This window comes from Macrobrachium rosenbergii, chromosome 12 (assembly GCF_040412425.1).
Source record: "Macrobrachium rosenbergii isolate ZJJX-2024 chromosome 12, ASM4041242v1, whole genome shotgun sequence".
Lineage (NCBI taxonomy): Eukaryota > Metazoa > Arthropoda > Malacostraca > Decapoda > Palaemonidae > Macrobrachium > Macrobrachium rosenbergii.
The window spans coordinates 115115171-115141213 of NC_089752.1; the positions used below are offsets into that span (position 1 = coordinate 115115171).

General features: G+C 36.2%; 1 protein-coding gene and 1 long non-coding RNA gene across 5 annotated transcripts in view; one reads left to right on the top strand and one right to left on the bottom strand.

The window, feature by feature from the left end:
- LOC136843924 (uncharacterized) lies at positions 1–25127 on the top strand. 2 transcript variants are annotated; one of them, XR_010854729.1, is made up of 4 exons: positions 1–127; positions 12346–12456; positions 13268–13439; positions 24887–25127. It is a non-coding gene; the product is annotated as an uncharacterized lncRNA (long non-coding RNA). The 2 variants fall into 2 exon arrangements; XR_010854728.1 differs by lacking the exon at positions 1–127 and adding an exon at positions 1711–1813.
- The window catches only part of LOC136843921 (serine/threonine-protein kinase RIO3), a 27417-nt gene continuing 24408 nt past the window's right edge, over positions 23035–26043 (bottom strand). For all 3 annotated transcript variants that reach the window (XM_067112866.1, XM_067112867.1, XM_067112868.1), the window contains one exon: positions 23035–23746. In XM_067112866.1, coding sequence (XP_066968967.1) covers positions 23456–23746 — 291 coding nt within the window. In that variant the 3' untranslated portion in view covers positions 23035–23455. The remainder of the gene's footprint in view (positions 23747–26043) is intronic.

Sequence of the window (26043 nt, forward strand, 5' to 3'; positions counted from 1 at the left end):
CTCTGATTGGCCGAAGTGATTCCTGTCCTAAGTTCCTAACATCAGCAGCGTCAGTGTAGTTCTTAACATGAAGATGAATGGGGGTTCTTAATCAGCAAGAGTCCACGAAGTGAGGAAAAGGATTCTGGTAAGAACAAAGTTTTTCAGGTTAATTTTTCTTAGATTCTTAGGGGATGCTATTGACTGGTGAAGCGTAAACTGAAGGAAAGCTTATTAGTGAAGTAAAACATTAAAAAAAATAGTAGTGCTCTGCAGTGAAATGTCTGAGAAGACTCGACAAAAACGCTTGAACGCAGATCATTATTCTGAGGTAATAAGACTGTATAAGGCTTTAATTTCAAGGTAGATTTGATCTCGTTTGTACTAAATTGTACTAATTAACATTTTTTTTTAATTTGCGGAAAATCGTTCAACTCTGGAGGTAACTACTCTTAGTCAATCGTCTTTTTAGGTTTTGAATAAAGGTCAGTGCAGTAAGGGCCGTTGTCAGCCAATATGTTGGACTCATGACTTTGTCAGATAGTATGACTTGTACCTCGTATCCGTGCTATGGAAGTTCTTCAAACACAGAGCAAAGTCGTTGACCGTTTGTTTCTTCTAATGCTTGTACAACAACACTGTTGTTCAGTACTCCCGTGTTTCTGGTGATTAGAACCTACCCTGTAGTTACATACATTTTCCCAAAGTGCTTGTTTACTAAAGAACAAAGTATGTTCATAATCGCTTTTTGGATGAGTTCGAGGATTTTCAAAACCCCTAATATAGCGAAAATAAGATCCCGGTGCCCTATAAAAGTATGAGAAATAAAAACCAGACTATTCACAGATGTCATTTAATCTCCCAGTAATCCATAAAGCTCAGAAAAAGGTTTTGGAATGCCTTCGTTCAATTCAAAACACTAAGAAAGGTAAGTATACAAACTCTAGAGTGTCTGCAATCAATTAGGAAAGATACAAAACAAAGTGGCAAAGGATTGCAACTGAAATGAGTGTTTGCATGAAACAGGAAATAAACACAAGCAGAGCGTAAGCTGAGTGACTTATTATAGTCTCAATTATTTTTATTGACGTATGGAGACGTACGGAAAACGGGCTCACTACGTCAGGGCCGAAAGCCTGAGCAATCTCTCTCTCTCTCTCTCTCTCTCTCTCTCTCTCTCTCTCTCTCTCTCTCTCTCTCTCTCTCTCTCTCTCCCTTGCATTTTTTTATTCCATTACTGAATAATCATTTAAGAATATTCAGATAGTATGGCCATATAGAATAGCCCGTTGCAAATTAAAATTAAGAGCATTTAAGTCCCGATATGAAGCGCGAAGATTGGGGACGTGTGTGACTATATCTGACGTCACCTTCGTCTTTCCAACACTTCCAGTCTAACTTTACCTTGACACGAATAGTTATATATCATTCGTTTTTTAGGTACAAATAACTAGGGTGAAGTTAATTAAGACTAACTTGAGTAGTATGGATTACCTAAATAAAGTGTGAAGTACATTCGGTCACATTCGTCAATATAGGGTAGGTGAGTGGAGACGAAGACAAGGCCAATTTAGCGTTCGGAGCCAAAGACCATGAATTATGAAGGCGAGAAATCTTGGTTTTGTAAACACGTGTGCGTGTGCGTGTGTATGTGTGCCTACGGGGTGTGAGGTATGGATAATGGATGTTTAATCTCCCTCCAAGCGGTAGAGGGACATACACTGACCTGAGCGGCTGGGTCCTGGGCCCTTCAACCTTGTTTAGATTACAGTGTGAATTTATTGTCTGTGGTGTCAGCAAATCTCATCATTCCGGATATATAAAGACGCAGAAGGTAGGACAAAAGAATATTGATTGACTGATTATTTAAGATGAAACTTATAAGCATATCAAGCTCGTATTTGACTGTCTGTAGGAAAAAGAGACAAAAAATTGAATAGTCATCTTATCTTTATCTTTCGTGTCTCAGTTCCAAAATCTCCAAGTTCTTCCTGAGTTATCCTTCTCACTTCCTTTATCAGAATTCCCTTCGTCCTTTTTTCTATTCTTGGTGGTTTTTTCCGTATTCTCTCGGAAAAAAAGAAACAAAGTGGAAACAACAGAAATGATTCGCGAACCCTCGCACTTGATGGATGGAAGGAATCGGTTAACCCATTTCAGACAAACGTTTTTCCTGTCCTAGCTGGGGTTGTGGTGCTGGGGGGGGTGGGTACCCAAGCAGCCCCCTCCCCAAGTAACACAGCATAATTTTTTTTCCTATAGACATAAAAATCGTATTTGCTCACGTTTTTAATGATTGAATTCGACGCTGCAATTTGAGACTAATTTCAAGACGTGACTGTACCGAGATGGTGGTTTGAACTTGAGAGTGAGTAAACAGGCGCTGATCCGAAGGTCAGATGTTATAGTAGATAGGGGCAGGGATTTACCTTGGTAGGATTAATCTCGGTCGGGAAGGCATACTACGTTGTTTGAGATGGTTGGTTCCTCTGGAGTTTGTTTCTCCGGACTTAATTTTGGAATCTTTATTTAAGGAAAATTACTCTTATTCCCCAGAGGGACTGGACGACTCTCTCTCTCTCTCTCTCTCTCTCTCTCTCTCTCTCTCTCTCTCTCTCTCTCTCTCTCTCTCTCTCTCTCAATTCTAGATTCTTTAAGGTAATTACCTTCGTTTTTACCGGCCTTTATAAGAGATTAAAAAAATACTTAATTAAATTGTACCTTTTAGTACAGTAACTTGGGGGTTTCAAGATGGCATTGAAGGAGATATAAATATTTTATAAATGCTTATATGTTCCTCTTCCCCAGTTGATACCCCAGAGATTGGACGGGTTTTTAAGATGCTCTCTCTCATAAATTAAGGGTGAATGTCGACCCAAATTCAACTCGACCTAAGTAGTTATCATTGCAAGTATTTAAAGTAACGCTAACGATATTGGCTGTAAAGTTAAATAGTCTGTCACCGCTCACTCGTCCTCTACGCACTGCAGGTCCCATTGTGGCCCATTGTTATAGACATATGCCAAATCAATTACCAGTGGACAGTTTACTCATTAGACTCCACATTAGTCTTTTCTCAAATGACGTTTCCTCAAACCTTCGATATAACGCCAGCGTTTTTGTTGGTGACTTTTCAGTAGAAAAACAGAACTCGTTACAAAAATACAATAATGTTTTTATCTTTATTGAAATGATTTAAATGATTACTGACACGGAATTTCAACATTTCCTTCTCGTACGACCTTAATCCCATCTTCCTGTGGAGGACATAATCCCTTGTGAAGAGGCGTTATATCGAAATCTAGTCACTTCTGACACACTTGGATGAACTGACCTGCAGTTTGTAACCTTTGTTGCGTTCACTTAAACACATAATACGCAAGTACTGTAGTCTACTCGACGTTTGGGCATTTATTTAAATGCCCGTGCAAAGATATTATATTTGACATAAACTGTATTTTTTAAGTAAGTTTGCACAACAGAAATGTCTCCTTTGTACCAAATATCTCAGACGTTTTGAACGTTTTAATCTCAAATGTCGAAGTTTAACAAAATTAATTACAAACCAGACCTCCATTTATCAAGTTGTTTAAATGCTAAACACAGTATTTATGATAGTAGCTATATATACTTGTAATAGTACAAAACTGGATCCAATTAGATATTATATTTTCGACCTTTTAATTACCCAATTCAAAGTCGGCATGCAAATGATTTTGCAATGAATCGAGACGAATAGTGCTTGATGCTCACTTGGCTTATAGCATTGTCTTGCTCGATGATTCTGTATGGCATTCTCGACCATATGGCCTTAAGGAATACAGGTGGAATATCTTTTTGGTCTTCTGGGAGGAAATCGTAATAAAATAACGAACAACGCAGGGGCCATTTAGTACTATACTCTCTCTCTCTCTCTCTCTCTCTCTCTCTCTCTCTCTCTCTCTCTCTCTCTCTCTCTCTCTCTCTCTCTCTCTCTCTCTCTCTCTCTCTCTCTCTGCTTAACTGGACAACACGAAGTGGAAGACCATACGAATGTGTTCAGAAGACTTCCAACTTGACTTCAGCTTTGCAGAAGCACTTACTATCATTACAAGTAATTAACAAATACTAACTATAAAGAAAATAGATACCTGTATTTAAATTCAGTAAGTTACTGCAACTTAAAAAGTCCTTAATTCCTTCTACCTCCCCAAAATATAGACTTGGAGACAGGGAACCTCAGTAAAAAGGCAAATTTTGTTCTATACCAGAACAACAAGGCACGAAACTTGGATACAAGAAATCGATTTTCATATATGTATATATATATATATATATATATATATATATATATATATATATATATATATATATATATATATATATATAATCACAAAAAACGTGCGTGTTTTAACAAATATGAGACAGCAGCCGAGTAACCAAGTAGGGATGATTTTTCGACCATTTCTCGATCAGTGCGTCTGTAGCAGTGACGCTGGAAAGGCCCCACCACAAAGTTATCGGAACCTCTACCATGACAGAGACGTAAAACAAATTCTTTTCCTTTCTAAGGACGTCCTGGATGTAAAAAAATAATGGCCATTAATAGTAATAATACTAGTTTATTTTTGCATTTGGCTGCCATGAAGTTTACCAGTGTATACTGCTGGTGAACTCTCTCTCTCTCTCTCTCTCTCTCTCTCTCTCTCTCTCTCTCTCTCTCTCTCTCTCTCTCTCTCTCTCTCAATGGGGAATGTTCCCTTTTGAGGTCATTACCCACCACCTTCCCTTGCACAACCCAGATGTTTTTTTGGTAAGCTCCTAAGGATATTGACCAGACCCAATGTTGCTTAATTTTGCTGATCATATGTATGTACTGTATGTGTGTATGGATAGGTTTGTGTATAAATCAGAATTCTATTGCTTCGTTTCTTGTCCGATTTAATGAGAGTTCGTGCATTGCCTTATTGAAATTTATATATATATATATATATATATATATATATATATATATATATATATATATATATATATATATATATATATATATATATATATATATATATATATATATATATATATATATATATATATATATATATATATATTTTTTTTTTTTTTTTAATTTTCATGTCTATCGCTTCAGTAATTCGTATGCTTTGCTTGTGTTACCAAAACTTTAGAACAGAAATCTTTAGAGCTTATTTATTTTTCTGTAAAATATTATAGTACTGGCTATACCATTAGCATTAAAAGTTATTAATTAAAATAAGTATTACTTAATAGTAAAAATATAAATTCTTGATTCCAGTCTTGAGTGAAAAAGACAATAGTCCCTTTATTGAAATTACACAGCAGACGAGACTGAACAGACGAAATTTTTGAAGGGAAACAGGCCTAAAATAAGAAACGACAGTGATTTGAAATATTCATGGGATATGAAATGTAACTGTTTTCATTTCTATATGGAACCTTTAGTATATTTAGATTTAATGTATGTTAGATAAAATTATTCTAGTCGGAAATTATTATATATAAAAACCATGCAAGTTACGTAAGTTGTGAAAGTTGCCATGAACCATTGTATGCATAATTATCTGACTAATTCCCGTGACTTTCACAAACAAACTTTAATAGTAATGAGTCATTATTGATTCCCTAATTGTAGCTGTTTACTTGACAGAGTTAAATTTTACACAGCTTTCTTTAAATCATCGACAATACTTGGATGGTTGAAAGATGTTGCCAGTAGCTATGTATATCATTAGATTGCAGAAACCTATTAAAAGATGTATTCCTGACTCACCTATGTGCTTATGGATATAATTCAGTGCACGTGTACTGTTAATTCAATCCAAATTTAATTCATTTTCTGTGACGAATTCCACGTCATTTTATTTTCTTTTAGTTCGGTGTCCCCTTTTAAATGATGCCTGTGTAATGTTTTACAAGACGACTTGACGAAAGCTCGCAAAAATATCCAATTTATCCTAAAATCTAGCTTTATCATTGCATAATGATAATAAGTACGTTTTCAGTTTACTCAGTGTTTCTGCATCATTTGTTTATTGGTTCTTTTAATAACATTTTGTGTTTTACTTTTAGATCTCCGTCAAGTTTCAAAGTTCGTCTGGCTTCTTGTTTTATCAACCTTACTTTGTAGAATACCTTGAATATTACTTCATTTTTAAGCACAACATAGCGTTACTTGTACTTATTTCGGCAGAATCGTAGCTATTATGTATATTTTTACTGCACTTGGTTTCTATTATTTATAAAAAAAGAATTCTGTATGCATAGAATTTGAAGCTCAGACAATAGTTATATTTTTAGTAAAAGCCAGCCGTGTGATAGTTGCTTACCAATGTTTTTAAAATAATTTTATTTTAGCAATTTTTGGAAAAACAGTGAATAATCTTACGATCAAAGAAAACAAGAACGCATTTGTAATGTGTATCTTCTATCATATTGACAAAGTTCTCATATATTACGTAAAATCAGAGTTAAAATGGTTGCGTAAACAAATAAAGTTGTCAATTACTATTTATATTTTTTAGTCACTAAAACTGCCAATAGGTGTCCATAGCGGCGCTGTCCCCATAGATTCTAGAAAAAGACGAGCCTAAAATTAAATACGAAAATATTATGAGGAAGTTAAACAGGTTGGATAACTAATGTATTCGTGCCTTAAGTAAGATTTTGAAATATAATAATATATAGCTGAAATTTGTATTGTTCATGATTTCTGTTTATGTTGTTTTTATTTTAGGCTCATTTCATTTTGTCAACACGGCTGTTAAGGAAGAGTTAGTAAGTTTTCGCTAAAATCTATTGTAAATACAGTAGAGCTTTGTTCATTCTTCATGTGTACTCAATATAGGCTTTACATTGTGCATCTGGCGATTTTTTTGTAATATTGTGTCGATATATCATCCATCCACGGGTTTTCAGTTCAAGTTAACTTCTTGTTTAAGTGTCATATCTAGATTAGACATATTTTTAAGCAGGATTAATAGAATAGGCTGCTCTATTAATCCTGATTTTTAAGTAACGCTATCGAAGTACAGTATTCCAGTCTTAGGTTAGGCTACTCTTATTTTGCCAGGCACTTGGTGGGAATCCTCTATAATCTAGACATTTATTTGTCCAAGAACCTCAGATATGATTGTAAAAGTTGTTCTTTGGTAAAATTCTGAGCATTTTTTACGATATTTTTCGTCCAGTGATAGTTCTGATGAACCTGAGTATTGAAGCAGGAGAATGAAATGTATAAGGTAAAGAAGTTGGAATATGGGGGGCCACAGCAAAAGATTTTAGTTGAAGGCTTGATCTGTGGAACCTCATTTGCTTGTGAGCTTGGAAGTAATGCTGAATACCATCAATGGCATTTAGGAAAACTCTGATTCCCTTGCACAACCCAGATGTTTAAATATTTCGTAGTAATCTAAAATATTCACCAGACCCAATGTTGCTTAAATTTGCTGATCTTGTGTATGTATGTGTATGAATAGGTTTGTGTATAATTCAAAAATCCACTGTTTCATTTCATTATCTGATTTAATGAGAGTTCATGCATTACTGTATTGAAATTTATTTATATATCTTTTAAATTTAATTTTCTTGTCTATCTCTTCAGTAATTCGTATGCTTTGCTTGTGTTACCAAATCTGTAGAACAGAAATCTTTAGAGCTTATTTATTTTTCTGTAAAATTTGAAAGTACTGATTATACCATTAGCATTAAAAGTTATTAATTAAAACAAATATTATTTAATGATAAAAATATAAATTCTTGATACCAGTCTTGAGTGAAAAAGACAATAGTCCCTTTATTGAAAATACGCCGCAGACGAGACATAGCAGACGAATTTTTTGAAGGGAAACAGGCCTAAAATAAGAAAGACAGTGAATTGAAATATTCATAGGATATGAAATGTAACTGTTTTCATTTTCTATGGACATTTTAGTATATTGTAGATTTAATGTATGTTAGATAAAATTATTCTAGTGAGAAATTATTATATATGAAACCATGCAAGTTACATAAGTTGTGAAAGTTGCCACGAACCATTGTATGCATAATTATCTGACTAATTCCCGTGACTTCCACAGACAAACTTTAGTAGTAATGATTCGTTATTTATTCCCTAATTATAGCTGTTTACTTGACAGAGTTAAACTTTTTAAAGCTCTCTTTAAATCATCGACATTATTTTATATAATTTCAAGATGTTGCCAGTAACTATGTATCTCATTAGTCTACATAAACCTTTTAAATTATGTAGTCCTGACTCACCTATGTGCGTATGGATATAATTCAGTGCACGTGTACTATTAATTCAATCCAAATTTAATCCATTTTCTGTGACAAATTCCACGTCATTTTATTTTCTTTTAGTTCAGTGACCCCTTTTAAATGATGTTTGTATAATGTTTTACAAGACGACTTGACAAAGGCTTGCAAAAATATCAAATTTATCATAAAATCTAGCTTTATAATTTCATAATGACAATGAGTATATCGTTCAATTTACTCAGTGTTTGTGCATCATCTGTTTAATGGTTCTTTTATTAACATTTTGTGTCTTACTTTTATATCTCCCTCAAGTTTCAAAGTTCGTCTGACTTTTTGCTTTACCAAACCCACTTTGCAGAATACCTTCAATGGTACCTTATTTTTAAGTAAAACATAGCGTTACTGGCACTTATTTCAGCCAAATCGTAGACATTATGTATAATTTTATTATAATTGGTTTTCATTATTTATAAAAAAAATTCTATATGCATAGAATTTGAAGTTAAGACAATAGTTCTATTTTGAAGAAAAGCCAGCTGTGTGATAGTTGCTTACCAATGTTTTTAAAATAATTTTATTTAGACAATTTTTGGAAAGCAGTGAATAATCATATGATAAAAGAAAACAAGAACGTATTTTTAATGTTCATCTTGTATAATATTGATAAAATTTCTCATATATTACGTAAAATCAGAGTAAAAATCGTTGTGTAAACAAATAAAGTTGCCAGTTATTATTTTATATTTTAGTTACTAAAACTACCAATAGATGTCCATAGCGGAGCTGTCCCCGTAGATTCTAGAAAAAGAAAATGTTATGAAAACGTTAAACAGATTGGATAACTAAGTTATTCATGTTTTAAGTAAGATTTTGAAATATAAGAATTGAAATTTGTATTTTTCATCATTTCCGTTCACGTTGTTGTTTTTATTTTAGGCTCATTTCATTTTGTCAACAAGACTGTTAAGGACAGGTAGTCAGTTTTTGCTAAAATGTATTCTAATTTCAGTAGAGCTTTGTTCGTTCCTCGTGTATATCCAGTTTAGGCTTTACATTGTGTATCTGACGATTTTTTTTGTAATATTGTGTCGATATATCAATGATCCACGAGTTTTCATTTCAAGTTAGCGTCTTGTTTAAGTGTCATGTCTAGATTAGACATATTTTAAGTAACGCTATGAAATACAGGCATGAATGAGTTCCATTTTTAGGTGAGACTACTCTTAATTTGCCAGGCACTTGGTGGGAATCCTCTGTAATTTAGACATTTATTTTTCCAAGAACCTCAGATGTGATTATAAGAGTCGTTGGTAAAATTCTGTGCAAATCTGAAAAGACATTTTTCGTCCAGTGAAAGCGCTGATGAACTTCAGTGTCGAAGCAGGAGAATGAAATGTATTAGGTAACGGAGTTTGAATATGGCGGGCCACTACAAAAGGTTTAGGTAAAGGCTTGTTCTGTAGAACCGCATATACTTGTGAGCTTCCAAGTAACGCTAAGTGTCATCAAAGATATTTAGAAAAACTGTCAGTACATTATTGGAATTTGAGTCACGTTAGTGAAATGGCTCGACTTAGAAGACTTTCTTTTAGTACATCAAACGTTGTCTGGTTTTCGTTACCATGTTTTATCGTGATACTTGATTATTTTGCATATTGATTACACCAGATGAAAGTCCGATATTAGGTACTTTAGGTCGGTGTGCAAATGTAACCTGCCAAAGGGAAAAACAGGAAAACTGTCCTGATATGAATCTTGCCCTTGACATATCGCCACGTGCCCATACTTTCGTAGTCCACCATAGCCAACCTCTTACAACACGTAAGTGCCCAAGCGTTGTTTGCAGCGAAGCTTCGAACGATTTAGATATGGGTTTCCGAGATGAGGCCTCTTATAGAAAGCTTTATTGAAAATCTTATCCCATATTACAGTGTCCTACGTAGGCTATAATGGCCTGTAGCCTAAGATTCACGAAGTGAGACAAAATCCCAGGCTACATCGAGGCTAACCTGTTATGATTTAAGACCACGTTAGCCTACTATTGGTGTTGTTTGTCACGCAGGAGTAGGTTCATTTCTGTGAGACTAAAGACGTGAAGTTTATGAAGGGAGTGGAAAATTTAATTGTTGCGATCCCCAGTTTTGATATTTGGACTAGTTTGTCCAGGAAAAGTGCTGATGAGATTAACTTAAGTGTCAAACAAAAGTGAGAAATGTGTATTAAGTAAAGGAACTGTGAAAATAGTGAACGTTGAAGAGTACATATTGATTGTAAGTTAGAAAATGCTTAGAAATAAATGGTTAAGGCCCCATAACAGGCTAGTGCTGTCAGTGCACCTTATGCAGTCGGCTGTAGGCATTACTGAGGGTTTTTTTGCAGCATCCCTTTGTCCCTAAGCTGCAACCCCTATCACTCCTTTGGTAGAACTAGAATTAGCACTCCTTTTACTGTACCACTGTTCATAATCTCTTCCATCTTTCCACCCTCTCCTAACAGTTGATGCACAGTGCAACTGTGAGGTTTTACTCTTGTTACACCTTCCATACCTTGCTACTGTCAATTTCTGTTTCAGCACAATGATCTCATAGGTCCCAGCACTCGGCCTTTGGCCTAAATTCTATATTCTGTTTAGTTGAGGATTTTAAAGGTAAAATACCAAAATAGGCCTGTGAAGCAACCCTAGGTTATGGTTTGGGTTCAAAATTTGGTCAGTATTTTGTATAATGAGTTCAGTAGGATCAAAGAAGCCTCAGGAAATAGAGTTAGGGACAGATTCTGACTAGGGTAATGGAGAGAAAGAGAGGCAAGTTATAGAGAATGTATAAGGAGGGAAGAGGTTATGGAAAGCGTGAGTTGCCCACAAGCCCTAAGCATTTATGTCTACTGTAGCCATAGGCTTAGTATTATTAATTGCACTAATATATATATTTTTAATATCTAATCCTCAGCAGGGGTTACAGTAAAATTTATGTAATAGTTGAACTAAAGTTAGAGGGAGCAGCATTAGCATTTTGAATAAGCCTTAGCTGTAAGATTACTGAGAAAATGGCGAAAAAATTAACTGGGGCTGTACAAGTGTAGTGAAGTCATGCAGTGCAGATGTAGAGTGACCCTAGGATATATGCTTTGTTAGCTCTCAAGGCATAAATTTTTGGATCAGTAATAGTTCTTGATATGGGAGTATTTTTTTCTGTATTTTTAAGTCTTTTATATGCTTGTTACAAAAAACGGTATTATTTTACTTATGGACATTAATTGCTTTCAACATAAAATATAGGTTTTTCTATTGTATTATGATGTGATTTGAATGATTTTGAGGTTTATTTCCATCACAAATGAATACTTATCCTTCCCCGGTAAATGATATACTGTATACAGAATTAATAAAATTACGACTTGTCAGAATACTGCACCCCCCTCTCCATAGCTAATACGGCAAAACTGTGTTTACTGATTACAATTTTGCCGTATTAGCTATGGAGAGAAGTGCAGTATTCTGACAAGTCGTAATTTTATTAATTTTGTATATATCATTTGCCGGGGAAGGATAAGTATTCATTTGCGATGGAAATAAACCTCAAAATCATTCAAATCACATCATAATACAACAGAAAAACCTATATTTTATGTTGAAAGCAATTAATGTCCATAAGTAAAATAATACCCAAAAAACATACTAAAATTTATAACAAAAATACTATTAACATGCTGATTTTTGCAATCCAATTTTATTTTTTCTGGTGCATTTTGGGTAAAGATGGTCAGCATATTTTATTTTCACCTGGAATTATAGGTTTGTGGATAATACTGAAACCCGATTGGTTTGTTTGGTCCAAGTTTCACCAGTTAAGTTGGATTTTGGAGTTTAGGCATGGCAGGAAAAAATCTGGCTTGAGTTCTTACTCATGGCTCTGATGCAGATGTGTAATTCTTGTTGCTTGGATTATTGCAGTAAGTTTTTTTTAGTGTGTTCTGAACATTTCAGACAAATAGGGGGATCACATTGGGAAATTGGTTTTTTGGGTGAGACAGGAAGCACAAAATATGTGAAATAAAGGGATGCATTTTGAGATCCCCACGATGTTTTTGCAGGTTTGATTCAGATGAAGTACCATTTGACGTAGGTTATGTTGGGGCAGTTACCACAGGAATAAATCTCTGCCCTCCCCCCATGTAAGGGCTCAACACCTCAGGTTAGGCCAGGTAAGGTTGCCCCCCTGTGTATTTTAAGCTGTAATGCTCTAGGTTAGGTTTTGTGGCATGGTTAGGAGGGTAAGGTTAGTTTAGAATAAACCCCTGTATTTCACTAAGCCCCCTCCCCCCAGAAAAAGAAAACCCTGGTCCCCACTGGGGTCCCCCATAGTTGTAGGTTTGCAACTGAAATGAAAGTCAGAATTGTTAAAAAACACAAACATTTGAGTATCATGGTATCAGCTCCATATCATGTAGCTGATGAAATTCATGGTGAGGAACAGTTGGTAATTTGCAAACAGCTTTGACCATGCTGCTGAAATATTTTAACAAACACCAGGACATGGTCACCTTGTGTCATATATACAATTGAAGTTGAATCAAGGTAGTTGATTTTGTAAGAAGTTGTCATCAGATGGATAGGAAAATATCAATATTGCTTATCAAGTTTGAAAGATATGTGAGATTTGGTGTACATGATGATGAAAAGGTGATTTTTAGGGTATATTGTACAGCAGTAGTATCAAAAATCCAAAGTTTAATTGGTGTATTTATGCATTTATATAGACCGACAGGTAGGATGTTATGAAGATTACAAATTTGGAGCTATTTTTGAAATAAATACATTTGTAAATAGAAAGCCAAAGCAGTAGTGTTTTATCTTTCAGTATGGAAATCCAGAGTTGAATGAAACCCTAGCGATTTACTGCAATATAAGTGATTTTCATTGTCCCATTGTAATGTTGCCTAAGGAATTGTAGGCAACTTTTGAGCATATGTATGAGGGACTATTCTTTTTAGTAATATAGAATTCTTTTTTCAGACTTCCCTTCAACATTGAAATCTGAAACGCACTTCAACATCGAAATCTGAAATGTCAAGGAATATGGTGTACAGTATACCTATATACAGGACACCTGTAGAAAGTTGATGGATCTGTGACTACAGCATATAGTACAGCAGTGGTGATGAACAGAAAATTAAATTGGTAATAGGTAAGTTTATGTGAATGCTGAAAATTTTTTTTGGCTTGGTAATCTTCAAAAAACTATTGTGAACCTTTACTCAATTGATAACTGAAGGGTAAATCAACTCGAAAATACTTTATTTTTGACAATGAATCAAACTTGCCAGAAACAGTGGCATCACTGAAGGCATGTATATAAATTAGAATCAAGTACTGAAATAGGTTAATGCAATCTTAAAAATTCTTTTAGTTCACTTTGTGCATAGTACTGACTTTGGGTCAAGAACAGCCTTAAGACTGTGCAATATTTGTCAGCTTGTGAAAAAAGTTAGTCATATTTCTTGCTTCCAGCTGTACAGAATAATAATATTATGAACCAGATTCATCTTCTAAATGTGTAGTAAATACATGTGTCTGATTTGCTTGCAACAGTAATATATTTAGATGAGATTGAGAGAAACATAATGTGCACAAACAAAAAGTTCTTCTTCTCAAAGCATACAATTGCACTCGCCTGTAGGAGGTTGGTGCCATCAGTGAACCTCATGCTGGGCACTGTAGGCATTACTTAGGTTCTTTGCAGCGTTCCTTCGGTCCCTAGCCGCAACCCCTTTCATTCCTTTTACTGTACTTCCTTTCTTATTCTCTTTCTTCCATCTTACACTCCACCCTCTCCTAACTGTTGATTCATAGTGCAACTGCAAGGTTTTCCTCCTGTTACACCTTTTAAATGTTTACTGTCAATTTCCATTTCAGCTCTGAATGACCTCACTGGTCCCAGTGCTTGGCCTTTGGCCTAAATTCTATATTCGGTTCAGTTCAGTTGCACTCACAACAAATGTTAAAGCTGTCTGACATCATTTGAGTGCAAAAGTTAACTTTTAGTTTTCTGTAAAAGAAAACTATTGTGCCGGCTTTGTCTGTCCTTCTGCCCTCAGATCTTAAAAACTACTGAGGCTAGGGGGCTGCAAATTGGTACGTTGCTCATCCACCTTCCAATCATCAAACATACCAAATTGCAGCCCTCTAGCCTCAGTAGTTTTTATTTTATTTAAGGTTAAAGTTAGCCATAACCATACTTTTGGCAACTCTACAGCTACCAACAGCATAGGCCACCACCGGGACTGTGGCTGAGTTTAATGGGCTGCGGCTAAGAGTTTTATTGGCCGTGGCTGAGGCCACCACCGGACAGAAAACCCAGTCGTGCCGAAGTACATTTTTTACTTGTTTTATATGAGTTTTGAGACAATAGTAGTCTTTCCTCTTGAGACAATAGTAGTCTTTCCTCAGAGTTTTCAACCTTAAATGAGCTTTAAATATTGTGGTGATCTAAAGGTGAAAAAGTTGGACAGCCAAGTAGGAAGAGAGTAAAGGGAATAGATTAAGAATAAAAGGCAAACAAGACTGTTGCTGGGCCCACATCTACAGTGTTGCCACACAAGGTACACTTATAAGTGGTAACCTCCTGTGGGATTTGCAGTTCCCATTCCTAATATCTTTCAAAACAAGCCCCTTTTTTTTTTCATTTTCTTTGGTACTAGAGCTAAACTTTTACCTGCTAAAATGTTGTTATAGTGCCTCTTTCTATTCAAAATTTTTTTTTTTAATACAGCATTATAAATTCAGTAGTGTGGAAGTGTCATTTTCTTTTGAAAGCTTCATCAAACCGAGATGTTCATGTGGATGGACCAGACGCAAAAGTAAGATGTATGTGAATACTTAAGTTCATGTAATTTGGAAGTATGCAACTTGGGAAACAGGTTCTTTAAGTGGAACCTCTCATCATCAGTTCATTCACAAGAGTTTCGGAGCTTTTCTGTTCAGTGGCTAGTCATTTGATGTCCATGTTTTGAATCTCTTTAATGGTGGCATAGCTGAATGAATATGCAGAAGGAATGCCTAGACTGTCAGATCATGAAATAATTGTGCATTTGCTTTCATTTTCTGTATAGTTCAGTATAGGAGAGCTGTTAATCAGCTCAGTGGTCTGGTAAAACTAAGGTATACTTAACTTCTTAACTCTGCTGCTTTAAGTAAATGTCAATAAAAGTGCTGTATGAGAGAGAGAGAGAGAGAGAGAGACAAGGAGTGTAGTGATTCCTAACATGATGCTTGTGCATGTATAGACACTCATAGTTACGAACTAAAAACTGATGAGATACAACATATCATCTTACCTTGAAGATTACAAAATATAAATCATTAGATATACAGTAGTACTGTACATGTCAACCAGAATATTAAAGTGTATTATATACTGTAAATACTGTAAATTTTATGTAAGAAGCATAATGAATCACCAGTAGGATTTTGGTGACTGAACACTTGAGTCCGAGTCAGAATTGCCGAATTCCTTTGGCATGTAATGGAGCAATCAATAATGTTCCAAAGTCATGGGGTGTGGGAGTGGTAAGCTGAGCAGTTGTAATTCTTTTTTCCACAAATCTTACAATTTCAGTGTTCATGCTCTCACAATGAAATAGAAAAAAGCACGGTGTATTCACTAGGCAAGAAATACATTTAAGGAATTTCATACTTTTGATGGACAATGATTTTCTGTTATAAAGTACACGTATAGTGCAATTACACTTATCTTAACCATAAATTGTAGTATTTCAGAGCATGTCATCGCACAATGAAATGGGGAAGCATGGCACAACCACTTTAAAAAAAATTGTGTGGAACTGTTTTTATATTTTCGGTTAACAATGATTCCTCTACTCTAGTATACCAACAGTGCAATTTCACTTCTTTTAACCCCAGATCTTAGAATTTCAGAGCACTTGCTCACACAGGGAAACAAAGTCACTGCGTATGTAAGGAACTGTCATTGACAGTGATGTGCATGAGTTCGATTACCTGTTCTGAAATACAGGCACATTACATACATGCATGCAGTCACTGTACACTTCATTTAACCAGGTATCTCAGAATTTCTGAGCAAGTGATTAACAGATGAAAATTGCATTTTAAAATGTTAATTTAAATGTACAGCAGGTACATTACATATGCAACTGTATTGTACACCTTAATTAGAATTTTTAACACACAAAATTATCACATACTTTACTTACAAAACGACAACAAAAAGGTACACATTTAGCAAGTGACAAAATCCAGTAAGTTGGGATGCCAGGGCATATATTGTTATTTCTTTCACTACAAGGAGTTCTGAAACAATGGGGAGACAGTGTCATAACTTGATGTTTTGATTAATGTGTAGATCACATAGTCACATGTGTTTATTAACCTGTGACTCTCCCAGAGGGTCTTGAGGAATGAAAATTAGTGAAGTTGGATCATCAAGGTGATTACTTTTGGTTAGACAAGGCCAGTTGATCAGGTTACCATCACTCTTAGAAGTTTGGAATAGAATAGATTAGATGCCATGATCAACACAGGGTTCATTCATTTTTGCCTATTCTTTTAAGAGGTGTCCCTGCATATGGACTAGTTTATAATTTACATCTCTCCCTGTAGCCCTCTCCACCTGCACTTTTGGTAACGACCTTTCAGAACTGTTTTGCTTTACCAAAGTGTGACAGTTCTTATCCCTTCATATGGTCATTTCACAGTGCTTTCAAACTATTACTAGATTATTGGTTTAATTTTTTAATCCACCACTGAGAATGGGTTCTTAAAGGAACCATGTAAGTGTCTATAAAAATTCCACTCCCTGTTCCTGTTCGATTAATGGTAATAGAAATAGTAGTTTAGGGTGGTGAGGATTTACTGCAATTGTTCCAGATCAGTGGAACCCCTGTAAATGACTGACATATTAGTTAACATATGTTCCTTTAAACAATTCAGACTTTTCATTGAGAGAGGTGCTGAAATTCAGTTTTAAAGTCAAGGTGTAAACTCTTTAGCATCTGCTTTATGAACTTAGGTTCTTTGCCTTGTTCATATTTAATGGTTTTTATTAAAAGCATCAGGTAATAATGTATTAATATGAAACTTGGAGCAGGGATGAGTGGAATAGGTTGGGTAGTCAAATGACGGAACCAATGGCAAGGGAAAAAAATGAGAGCAGAAAATAAGAGGTGGTGTTGGCTGAGACACTGAGAGGCAGCATAGTGCTTCCATCCAGGTGTTTTAACTGAGATTTGTGATGTTTTGTTCTCAGAAACTCATTTTTATGCCTCCACCCCACCCCCAATGCATACTTGCTGGATCATCTGGAGTTTCTGCCCAGGTTTCCCCATGTCTTAGCTTGGGTGGAGATGGACTTGGCCGTTGATCATTTGTATATGTTAGGTTTCTAGGACAATGTTGTGGTAGCACTATGAGTGGGTCTTTGCTTGTGCCACTCATACAAATTTTAAGCCTGCAGCTATCCATTATCTTTTAAGTTTTCATTGTTCCTTTGGGGAGCCCTATAGGAGCTTAGAAATAACTGAATTGTTTGGTTGAATTACTTTTTTTGTATCAATACTAATATTAATAACACTTATCCATTTTGGTCAATGTAAAAGAAAACTAGTGTGAGAGTCTTTAACCCCTTGTGGACAGGTAACATATACTCGTATATAAATTTATATGTTTACATATAGCTTTGTGGTGGAGTCCAGGAAACATATACGTTCAAAATTTTGCGCCATACAATTTGAACGAGTTTTGCAGGAAAGTGCTCAGATCATTTCCATGGGCTCATTTCGACACCAAGTTGTGTAAGATGAATCAAGAAATATATCTGCAGTCTGGAGACATGATTCACTGGTTTTTTGCTTTTTTTTTTTAATAGATTTTCCACCCATTATGTAAATTTTGTGCAAATTTTTATGCACAAGAGATACAAACATTTTATTTTTACTTGTGCCTTAGCTTTCAACTGTGACACAGAAACAGGTTGCTTGAGATGATGATGAAACCAGCAGAGTGATAGCTGTATGTGTGAAACCACCTCCCATAAATGGAAGTCCCCTTTCTGCCCTGGTAGTTGCTTGCTCCCTTGTCCTCTGTCCCTTACACATCTGACATTCAAAGAGCTTTTCTGGCTGTATTTGTCCTCTCCTCACTCATTCATCAAAAGTGGATCATCAAATCAGTCTTTTTTTTTTTTTTTTTTTTCCATTGATGTGAAAACCTGAGAATACTTCCATGCATATCAGTTTCAAGTGGCAGTCTGTGCTTTAATATTTAAAATGCTACAGCTAAGCAGTATGAATCTGCTCTATTGTGTCTGAATTTTCAGCTATGCTAGTTTCTGTAAGAACTGTAGTAAACTCCAACCTTAGGCCTCTGTTTGACGATAAAGAACAGGCAGTCTCCAGTCTTTGACTTCCACTTCCAAGGTTCTCAGGCTGGTTTGGCAGGCAGATATTTTTTTCAGTAGTATTAGCTGGTTGTGACCCCTTACATCTTTCCTTATTTTGTGATTGGAGGAGAGATACTCAAGTTAAGAGAAACCAGGACCTATAGGATGTTTATATTAGTTCCTTGGTGGCTGTAGGAGGATTGATTTTGGAATCTTTTGCCTCTGTAATATTTTCCTTAGAACTCTTCCTTTCAGAAAGAAGTAAAACTGTCGCATGCTATGAAATTTTCTAAAATTCCATATGCTTCAGATGATCACATTGATACCATAAACTATCTTGTGCAGAAGTGTTTTTTCTGGTGAGAGTTGTGAATCTGTCCTGAGGTTTACAAGAGGTTCAATTACCAATACCAGTGATAAAGAGGCATTGGTCAGTTTCTCTGTTCTGGAGTTGGGCTCAAGGTATTTCTTGTACACACCTCTATAGACAACTTCATTAAATTCGTAAGTTTCTCAGTTACTCTGAATGCTGTCAGTTCCAGCTGTTAGAGATTATAGTTCTATGTAATGCTCAACTAGATATTGCTTATTGCTTTGGGTCTGTTGTAACTGAGACGCCTGGTATACCGTAGCTCTTGGGAGCCTTGATGTGGTTTATATTTTGCCTGCGGAGCTTCTTGAGTCTTTAATAAAAGCCTCTTGAAGCACTTAAACTCTCCTTTGGTAGCCCTGTCACTTGTGAAAGGGTAAGAGCTTTGTGGAATGGTGACTTTTGCATTGAAGATACTGTACTTGTATTTGGTAATGGCCTGGGTTGAGAACATAAACAGTATTTCAGCCATTTCCCTTCTCGGGTTGTTAAAATGCCAACTTGATCTCATTTCAGGATAATGAGTTTGACAAACTTCTACACTATAAGGGCAATTGCAGCGCATTCAGATAGATTAAAGCCTATGAGAGACAATGTTAATAGTTTTGTGCGTTAGGGGAACAAACACTATTTTTTTCTAAATGCATTGCCCTTTTTCATTCATTATTTGGTCAAATTGGCACATGTAACTTGAATCATGATTATTACCATACTGAAGGTAATTATTCTGTATTAAAGTTTCAGCCGATGTCCTCAGCCACTGAGATCAAGTAATTGCAATGGAATGGGTTTGACATCCAGAGGTTTGCAGCAGGCAGTGGGCTGTAGGGATCCCCTTTCTGACTGTGCCATAACCATTGTCCCTTGGCCTTCCATGGTTTTGGCTTTGAGTTTCCGTGCATGAGGTTACAATCAGACGTTTTTCCTCCTTTTTTTACCTCCTTTTTTCAGCAAATGTGTAGGACAGGCTGATGAGAAAGCAAAAGTTGCTTGCTTGGTGGATTATTAGGAAAGCACCTTATTCTTTACCCAGTCTTTTCCTTCTAGGTTTTTTTTACAATTTTTACATCCATCCTGACTGCCCTCCCCAAGTTATTGTGGCAACCCTCACTGGTTCCTTATTTGCCTAACAAGGTATACTGGCTCCACCTTGTCGACCAGTTGCTTCTGACACTTTTTACAATGACATATGGTCAAGTTTATTCATACTAATAATGAAATTTTTGTAAACGTAAAATATTTGGAATGGATCTTACCCACTGTTAAAGTTAGCTTTATCTTTGTGCTTTTGGTGCCATCGGCATTTTTAAAAACTGAAAGTACACCTGGGTAACCCACTCGAACTGTCGCTGTAGTCATCTGTTTTCCCACCAGATGGTGCTGGAATGTTTACATTCTTGTCATATTTCTTTATTCCGACCTGGTAGTCGGAGCGGTGACAGTAATATTTTGATGATTCTGGCTATTTTCCCCTGTACAGTATTGTGCTTGGTGCTGGTTTTGCTTTATGTTGTCTACAAGCAGAAATGAAAGGCGCTAGAAGTTTGTCCTAATGTTAAGACTGAGGGTTTGTTTCGTGTATGGACAATGAAAGTATTGGGCTTTATAGGAAAGACATTGTGAAAACAGAATGTTAGGTTTTGCAAGATGACCTCGTAGCCCATGTGAGGCTAGCTGCTCTGGCACGAGTGTGGTTTTCTTGATATGTAGAATTTTAGTGATCTGATGAGAGGATGTAAATTTTCTGAATAGTATTGGGTGTGGCTTCTCCTCCATCAACTTACCTGTTAGCCTAGGCTAATTCTTCTCTCTCTTTCTGCTTCTTATGTGGTTCAGGAGAAAAATAATATTTGACATCTATTCTTTTATTAGCTAGGATTTTGATCGAAAATATTAGGGCCAAGACAGACCTCCCCTCCCCATTTTCAACCTTTTTCGGTTTCCCCCGTGAGAGAGGTTTTGAACTCTTGCCATCTGTCTGTAGCCTACCTTCTGGACTGTCCTGCATCAGTTGGTTGTCTCCTCCAACAGGGAACCAAGGTTCTGTGCCCTTCGACTCTCTCTCTCTCTCTCCCTCCCTCCCCCTTTTTGGGGGGTGGGTGTGTTTCGCACCGAACGTCTCTGAGCAAGTTCGGAGTTCATCCCTTGCATTCGTTGGCCCCAGTGTTGCCAGCTGTGACAACCTGAAATCCACTAAACAGCAGTTTTTCCTTAAGTTGGCAACATTGGCTAGCTCCCATTCCATCACTTTTGGTGTGTGTACAGTATTGTGATGTAGGTGGACGGTAGAGTTAGGAATTCAAGACATTTTACGTTGGTCTCGGTAGCTGAGCCATGTGCCGGTTCTGCCGTTTTCTTTGTTGCAGTTCCAATGTTTGGTGACAGTACTTATCAGTATGGATCACACATCAGGCAGAAATGTTTAGAAGCTTTTTCTCCCCTTTTAAAAAAGCTTTTAGCTTGCTTGGCTGAACCCTGTTTCTCTGGCTGTACTAACCCACCATCCTTATTCAGTGTGGTAGTCAGCTAACTTGAACAGTAGGTAAGGTTCATTCCAAATAATGACAATTTTCACAATAAAATTAACTGTTTAGATATACCTGCTGATAAAGTGGAAACCCACCCAGCCTCCCCACATCTTAGTGGGTGGTCATGAAGAAATATGAAAAGAACAGTAACATTCCAACACCATCTGGTAGGAAAACGGATGACTACAGTGATAGTCGGAGCAGGTCAGCCAAGAATATTTTGAATTTTTTTTTAATGCCAATTGCACCAAAAAGCGCGAAATAAAGCTAACTTTAACAGCACGTAAGTATCCAAATAATTGATTTTATCATGAAAATTATCATAATGTTGTCATTGGTTTTATCATTATTGTTTATTGTTCTTTTGATTTTTAATGTGTTGCTGTTATTAGTATTTAGTTTTGTTACTATATGTTATTAGTTTTGATTCTTGGGGGAGACATTGAGCTGAACCTTGGACCTGCTACTCATTACTCTCATAACTGGAAGAAAAATTGCAGAGTACTTTTTTCTGATATAAGGTCAAATTTTCTTGGTCCTGACTTTATTTATCATTGTAACATCTCGCATATGCAAGGTATGGCTGTCAACACGAAGTCCAGATGACCTATTTATTGTCAGAAAAACATGGAGTGTTGTTGCCATGAAGTTCTTTGTTTTAAGATTTTCAGTAAGTTCTACAGTGTTCACATGTATGCTGTGAATGCAAGTATCTATGATTATATATATTATGGTCTCTTGGACAGGATTAGTGTGACTCTCACAGGATTCAATAGCTTCATTAGTTATTTGTGGAGACTGCAATGCATCCATGTAACAAAACACACACTATAGATATGAGCATAAAAAAAAATTTTTGAACCTTCTGCAATTAATCCAGATACTTGACATTCTGTCAACATGAAAAGTTCAAAGAATGAGTTGTCATATTTCTACAATTGAGATTTCATAGATTCAAATAGAGTAAATCGGTTAATGGTCCAGTCATGAAATTCGAGAAAGTTAAAGACGTTTTGAAGAAACAAGATTGAAGGCACCTTGCTCAATAGACAAAATTTAAAACTATTTTGGTATGTTAGAATTTTTGTTTAACATAAGAGATGGTATTCTGGTCTGAAAGGAAGTGTTAGAAACATCCTTGGGAGGGTAATTATCGTAACGAGTATCATTTTAGATGTGCTATTATTAATAATTATATTGCTTAGACATAAAAGGTTTGATTTCTTTTCTTTAAAAATATAAAACATTTCTCACTGCGTACTCTTGTAGAACGTTGGAAAAAGCTTTTGTCCCATTAGATTGTTGGTACTGTAATTTGATTTTGCTGCATCTGTTTTTGAGACATGGTCTGTTACTTAGTAAAAATTTATTGATATTTTCATGAAAATGCTATCATGAAATCAACATCTTAATAAACCACTTATTTCATGAAATGTGTCCCAACATTTGGTAAATAAAAACAAAAAGATAAAATGTATGTTTACTCTAAAGTTCATATTTTCCTTGATCATATTACAATAAAATCAGTGAATCAATAACGACCCCTAGAAAGTTCATATGCTCCTATGCATGGAGTTTCTATTTGACCAATAACAATCCAACAGTGTCCCCACCATCTAGAAAATACAGAAGACAATAACGTTAAAAAAAAGTCATCCTTGCTTCAGAAATGAAAGTCATTTAAGCACTTAAGATTAGCCATCATATTTTCAATGTTCGACAGAACCAAAATTCAAAACGCCTTTTAAAGTCATAAGATCCCGAAATTAATAGGATTCAGCACAACTGCAGATATTAAATCTCTACCCCACAAAATAAATTCAGCTATTTGTGCTTATTCAAAATCGTTCCAAAATCGAAATTTATCGGAGAAAACTTTTAAGAAATAATTACTTCTTTTTCTTTTTACTCTTTCTGGGTTGCTTACAACTGCCTTTGTTTAAGGGATTATTAAGGCTGGGAAAGTCCTCTGTAGGAACACCATCCTGTGGACATTCAAATGTTACAGTTCTCGACACCAGTTTACCTTCATTAGATTTTGCTACAGGATTTTTATTTTTCACATCAACTTCATTACTGTCTGTCGTACCACATTCATCTGTACCTAGGCCCTTTATACTGCTCTTCTTCTTTACGTCCTTAGTTTCAAATGAAGCCCCTACTGAGGTATTCTTCTGATCCTGAAAGGAAAGATTAAAAATACTTATAACACTGATGATAATTATGTCATACATGTAATAAAAATACTTACAGCACTGATGATAATTATGTCATATACATGTAATATTAACAAACATACCAAGATTTCTGTTTTATTTTCATTTCTCCACTAACACAACTTGCAGACATATTTCCAAAGAACTACAGATATATTCCAGGAACTTTAATACAAAATACTACATTATTAATACAAGTTTTCCCAAAAAATTAAGTAACCAGGATTTACAGAATTAAAAACCATTTTCAAGTATGGAGGTTGATTGTTGTAAAGCAAAATTATAAGCTTTATAGCTTCTACTGTACAATACCATTCTTTTGATCTATGTAGAAAGGTACATATTCTGCTTTAATTTGCCCATAAATAAGGGAATTGACTTTACCCTTAAATAAGGGAACTGGCAAACATGAATGTGAAGGGCTACAGAATAGAGATTGCTGCACACCCAAATTCATGTTTTTGGGAAACGGTCATATAATCAGTACTTTTTAACTTTGTTGAAGGAATCTAAATATGGATCTGTGAAGCAATATTAAAAAAAGTTAGCAGTTTTGGCATATATGGATTAAGTTTCCTACTATTTTACATTTTAAATGAGGTTTCACCAATAAGACTTGATTTTTGCTGACTTAATATTTGTTACTAAGGTATTATAAATTTCCAAATCTTCCAAATCTTGTATATTTTCACTTATCTTCTGGTAAGGAATCAAGCCAAATATGTCGACTTTACTTTGTGCTCTGAGCTGCCAAAACTAGCACCTTTACAACACAAGCAGAATCAGTTTTCAGAAAAACTTGGTTATACTGTGGGGGCACCGACTGGGCCCTCCAGTCATCTGGCTGCCAAATCAAGATCACCAATTTTCACCAGAAAACACAAGCCCAATACAATTGGCTGAGGCTATCTTTTTCATATATTTTCATTAGTTATTTGTAAACCCAAAACCATTTGTAAATGTAAAACTCAAGCTATAGAGCAATATATAATGGAGAACTTTCCTTATTTTGTACAAAGAATTAACTTTTCCAGGTGTGAGAAAACACACCTGACTGTAAAGCTGTCTTTTCTTGGTCTGATGTTCCTACTTTTCCATTTTCAGAAATTTGTGAAAATAAATTAGTAAGTGCCCAGACGCTGCCTCTCACTCTCCTCATCTCTACACTGGTGACCATCAAGATGACCAAATGCCAGCCCAGCCAGCGACAACGACACAGCACCATCCATCCACCTATCCCCATTCATGACACACAACCCAGAGGCCTGCTTCTTCAAGGTGGAGACCATCTTCAGATCCAAGAAAATCACGTCCTCGTCCCATAAAGCTGACATCATCCTCAAGTTCCTGCCGGATGACGTTTTCAAGCTATTGCGAAGTGGCTAGCCGAGCCACATAGCACCATCAAACATCGGGACATTGAAGGCACAACTAAGGTCGTCCTTCATCATGCCCCCAGCCCTCAGAGCCAGGAAATTCCTAGTCAACATAGGAGCAGCATTAGGACACAACGGGCATCACACGTATACAAAACTATGGCGGTTGATAAATTCCCACCGCAGACGATCAACCAGAAGTAACGTTAGATCTAGTGAGAGAAGTCGTACAAATGAAGCTGCTGCATTAGCCAACGCACTCACCATGCACCTCGACAAGTCTCTGAGAATGGTGGACACAGTGCATCTGACCCAGACATCATCAGAACCCTCTCAACCACCTGTAGCAGCAGCCACCACTGAACCACAGCATCAAAGCAGGACAGACGAACACAACAAGCCAGAGGACCTTGCCGCTCCTGTACACTGCTCCCGAGGCTACAAGAGGGAGAACAAACACAAACATAAAACCAAAAAAGAACAGCGTCCAAAGGGCCTATGTTTCTTCCACTGGAGATTCAGAAGCAAGAATGGCTGCCTGCTATCAAAAAACTTGCAAGAGTTGCAGCAGTGACCCAAACAATTAACCGTCAGTGACGGGCAGACAGGTTGCCTCATAAGAGGAAATGAGCCTGCCTTTTGTTGTCTTTCTTCCAGGTACAGACAGAAACACTCGAGTGTTTTTACATCGCTGATGGAACATCAAACACAATTCCTTGTCGACACGGGCACATGCATGAAAGTCGTTTGTGCCAGCCAACCCGTACAAACACCTTGACCCCACCTCCAGCACTCACCAGGTATCCACCTCCAGCGGCGCCCCGCTCAAAATTTACAGAAGCCGAACAGTGAACTTATCACCTAATAGCAAACTGTACATTGAAT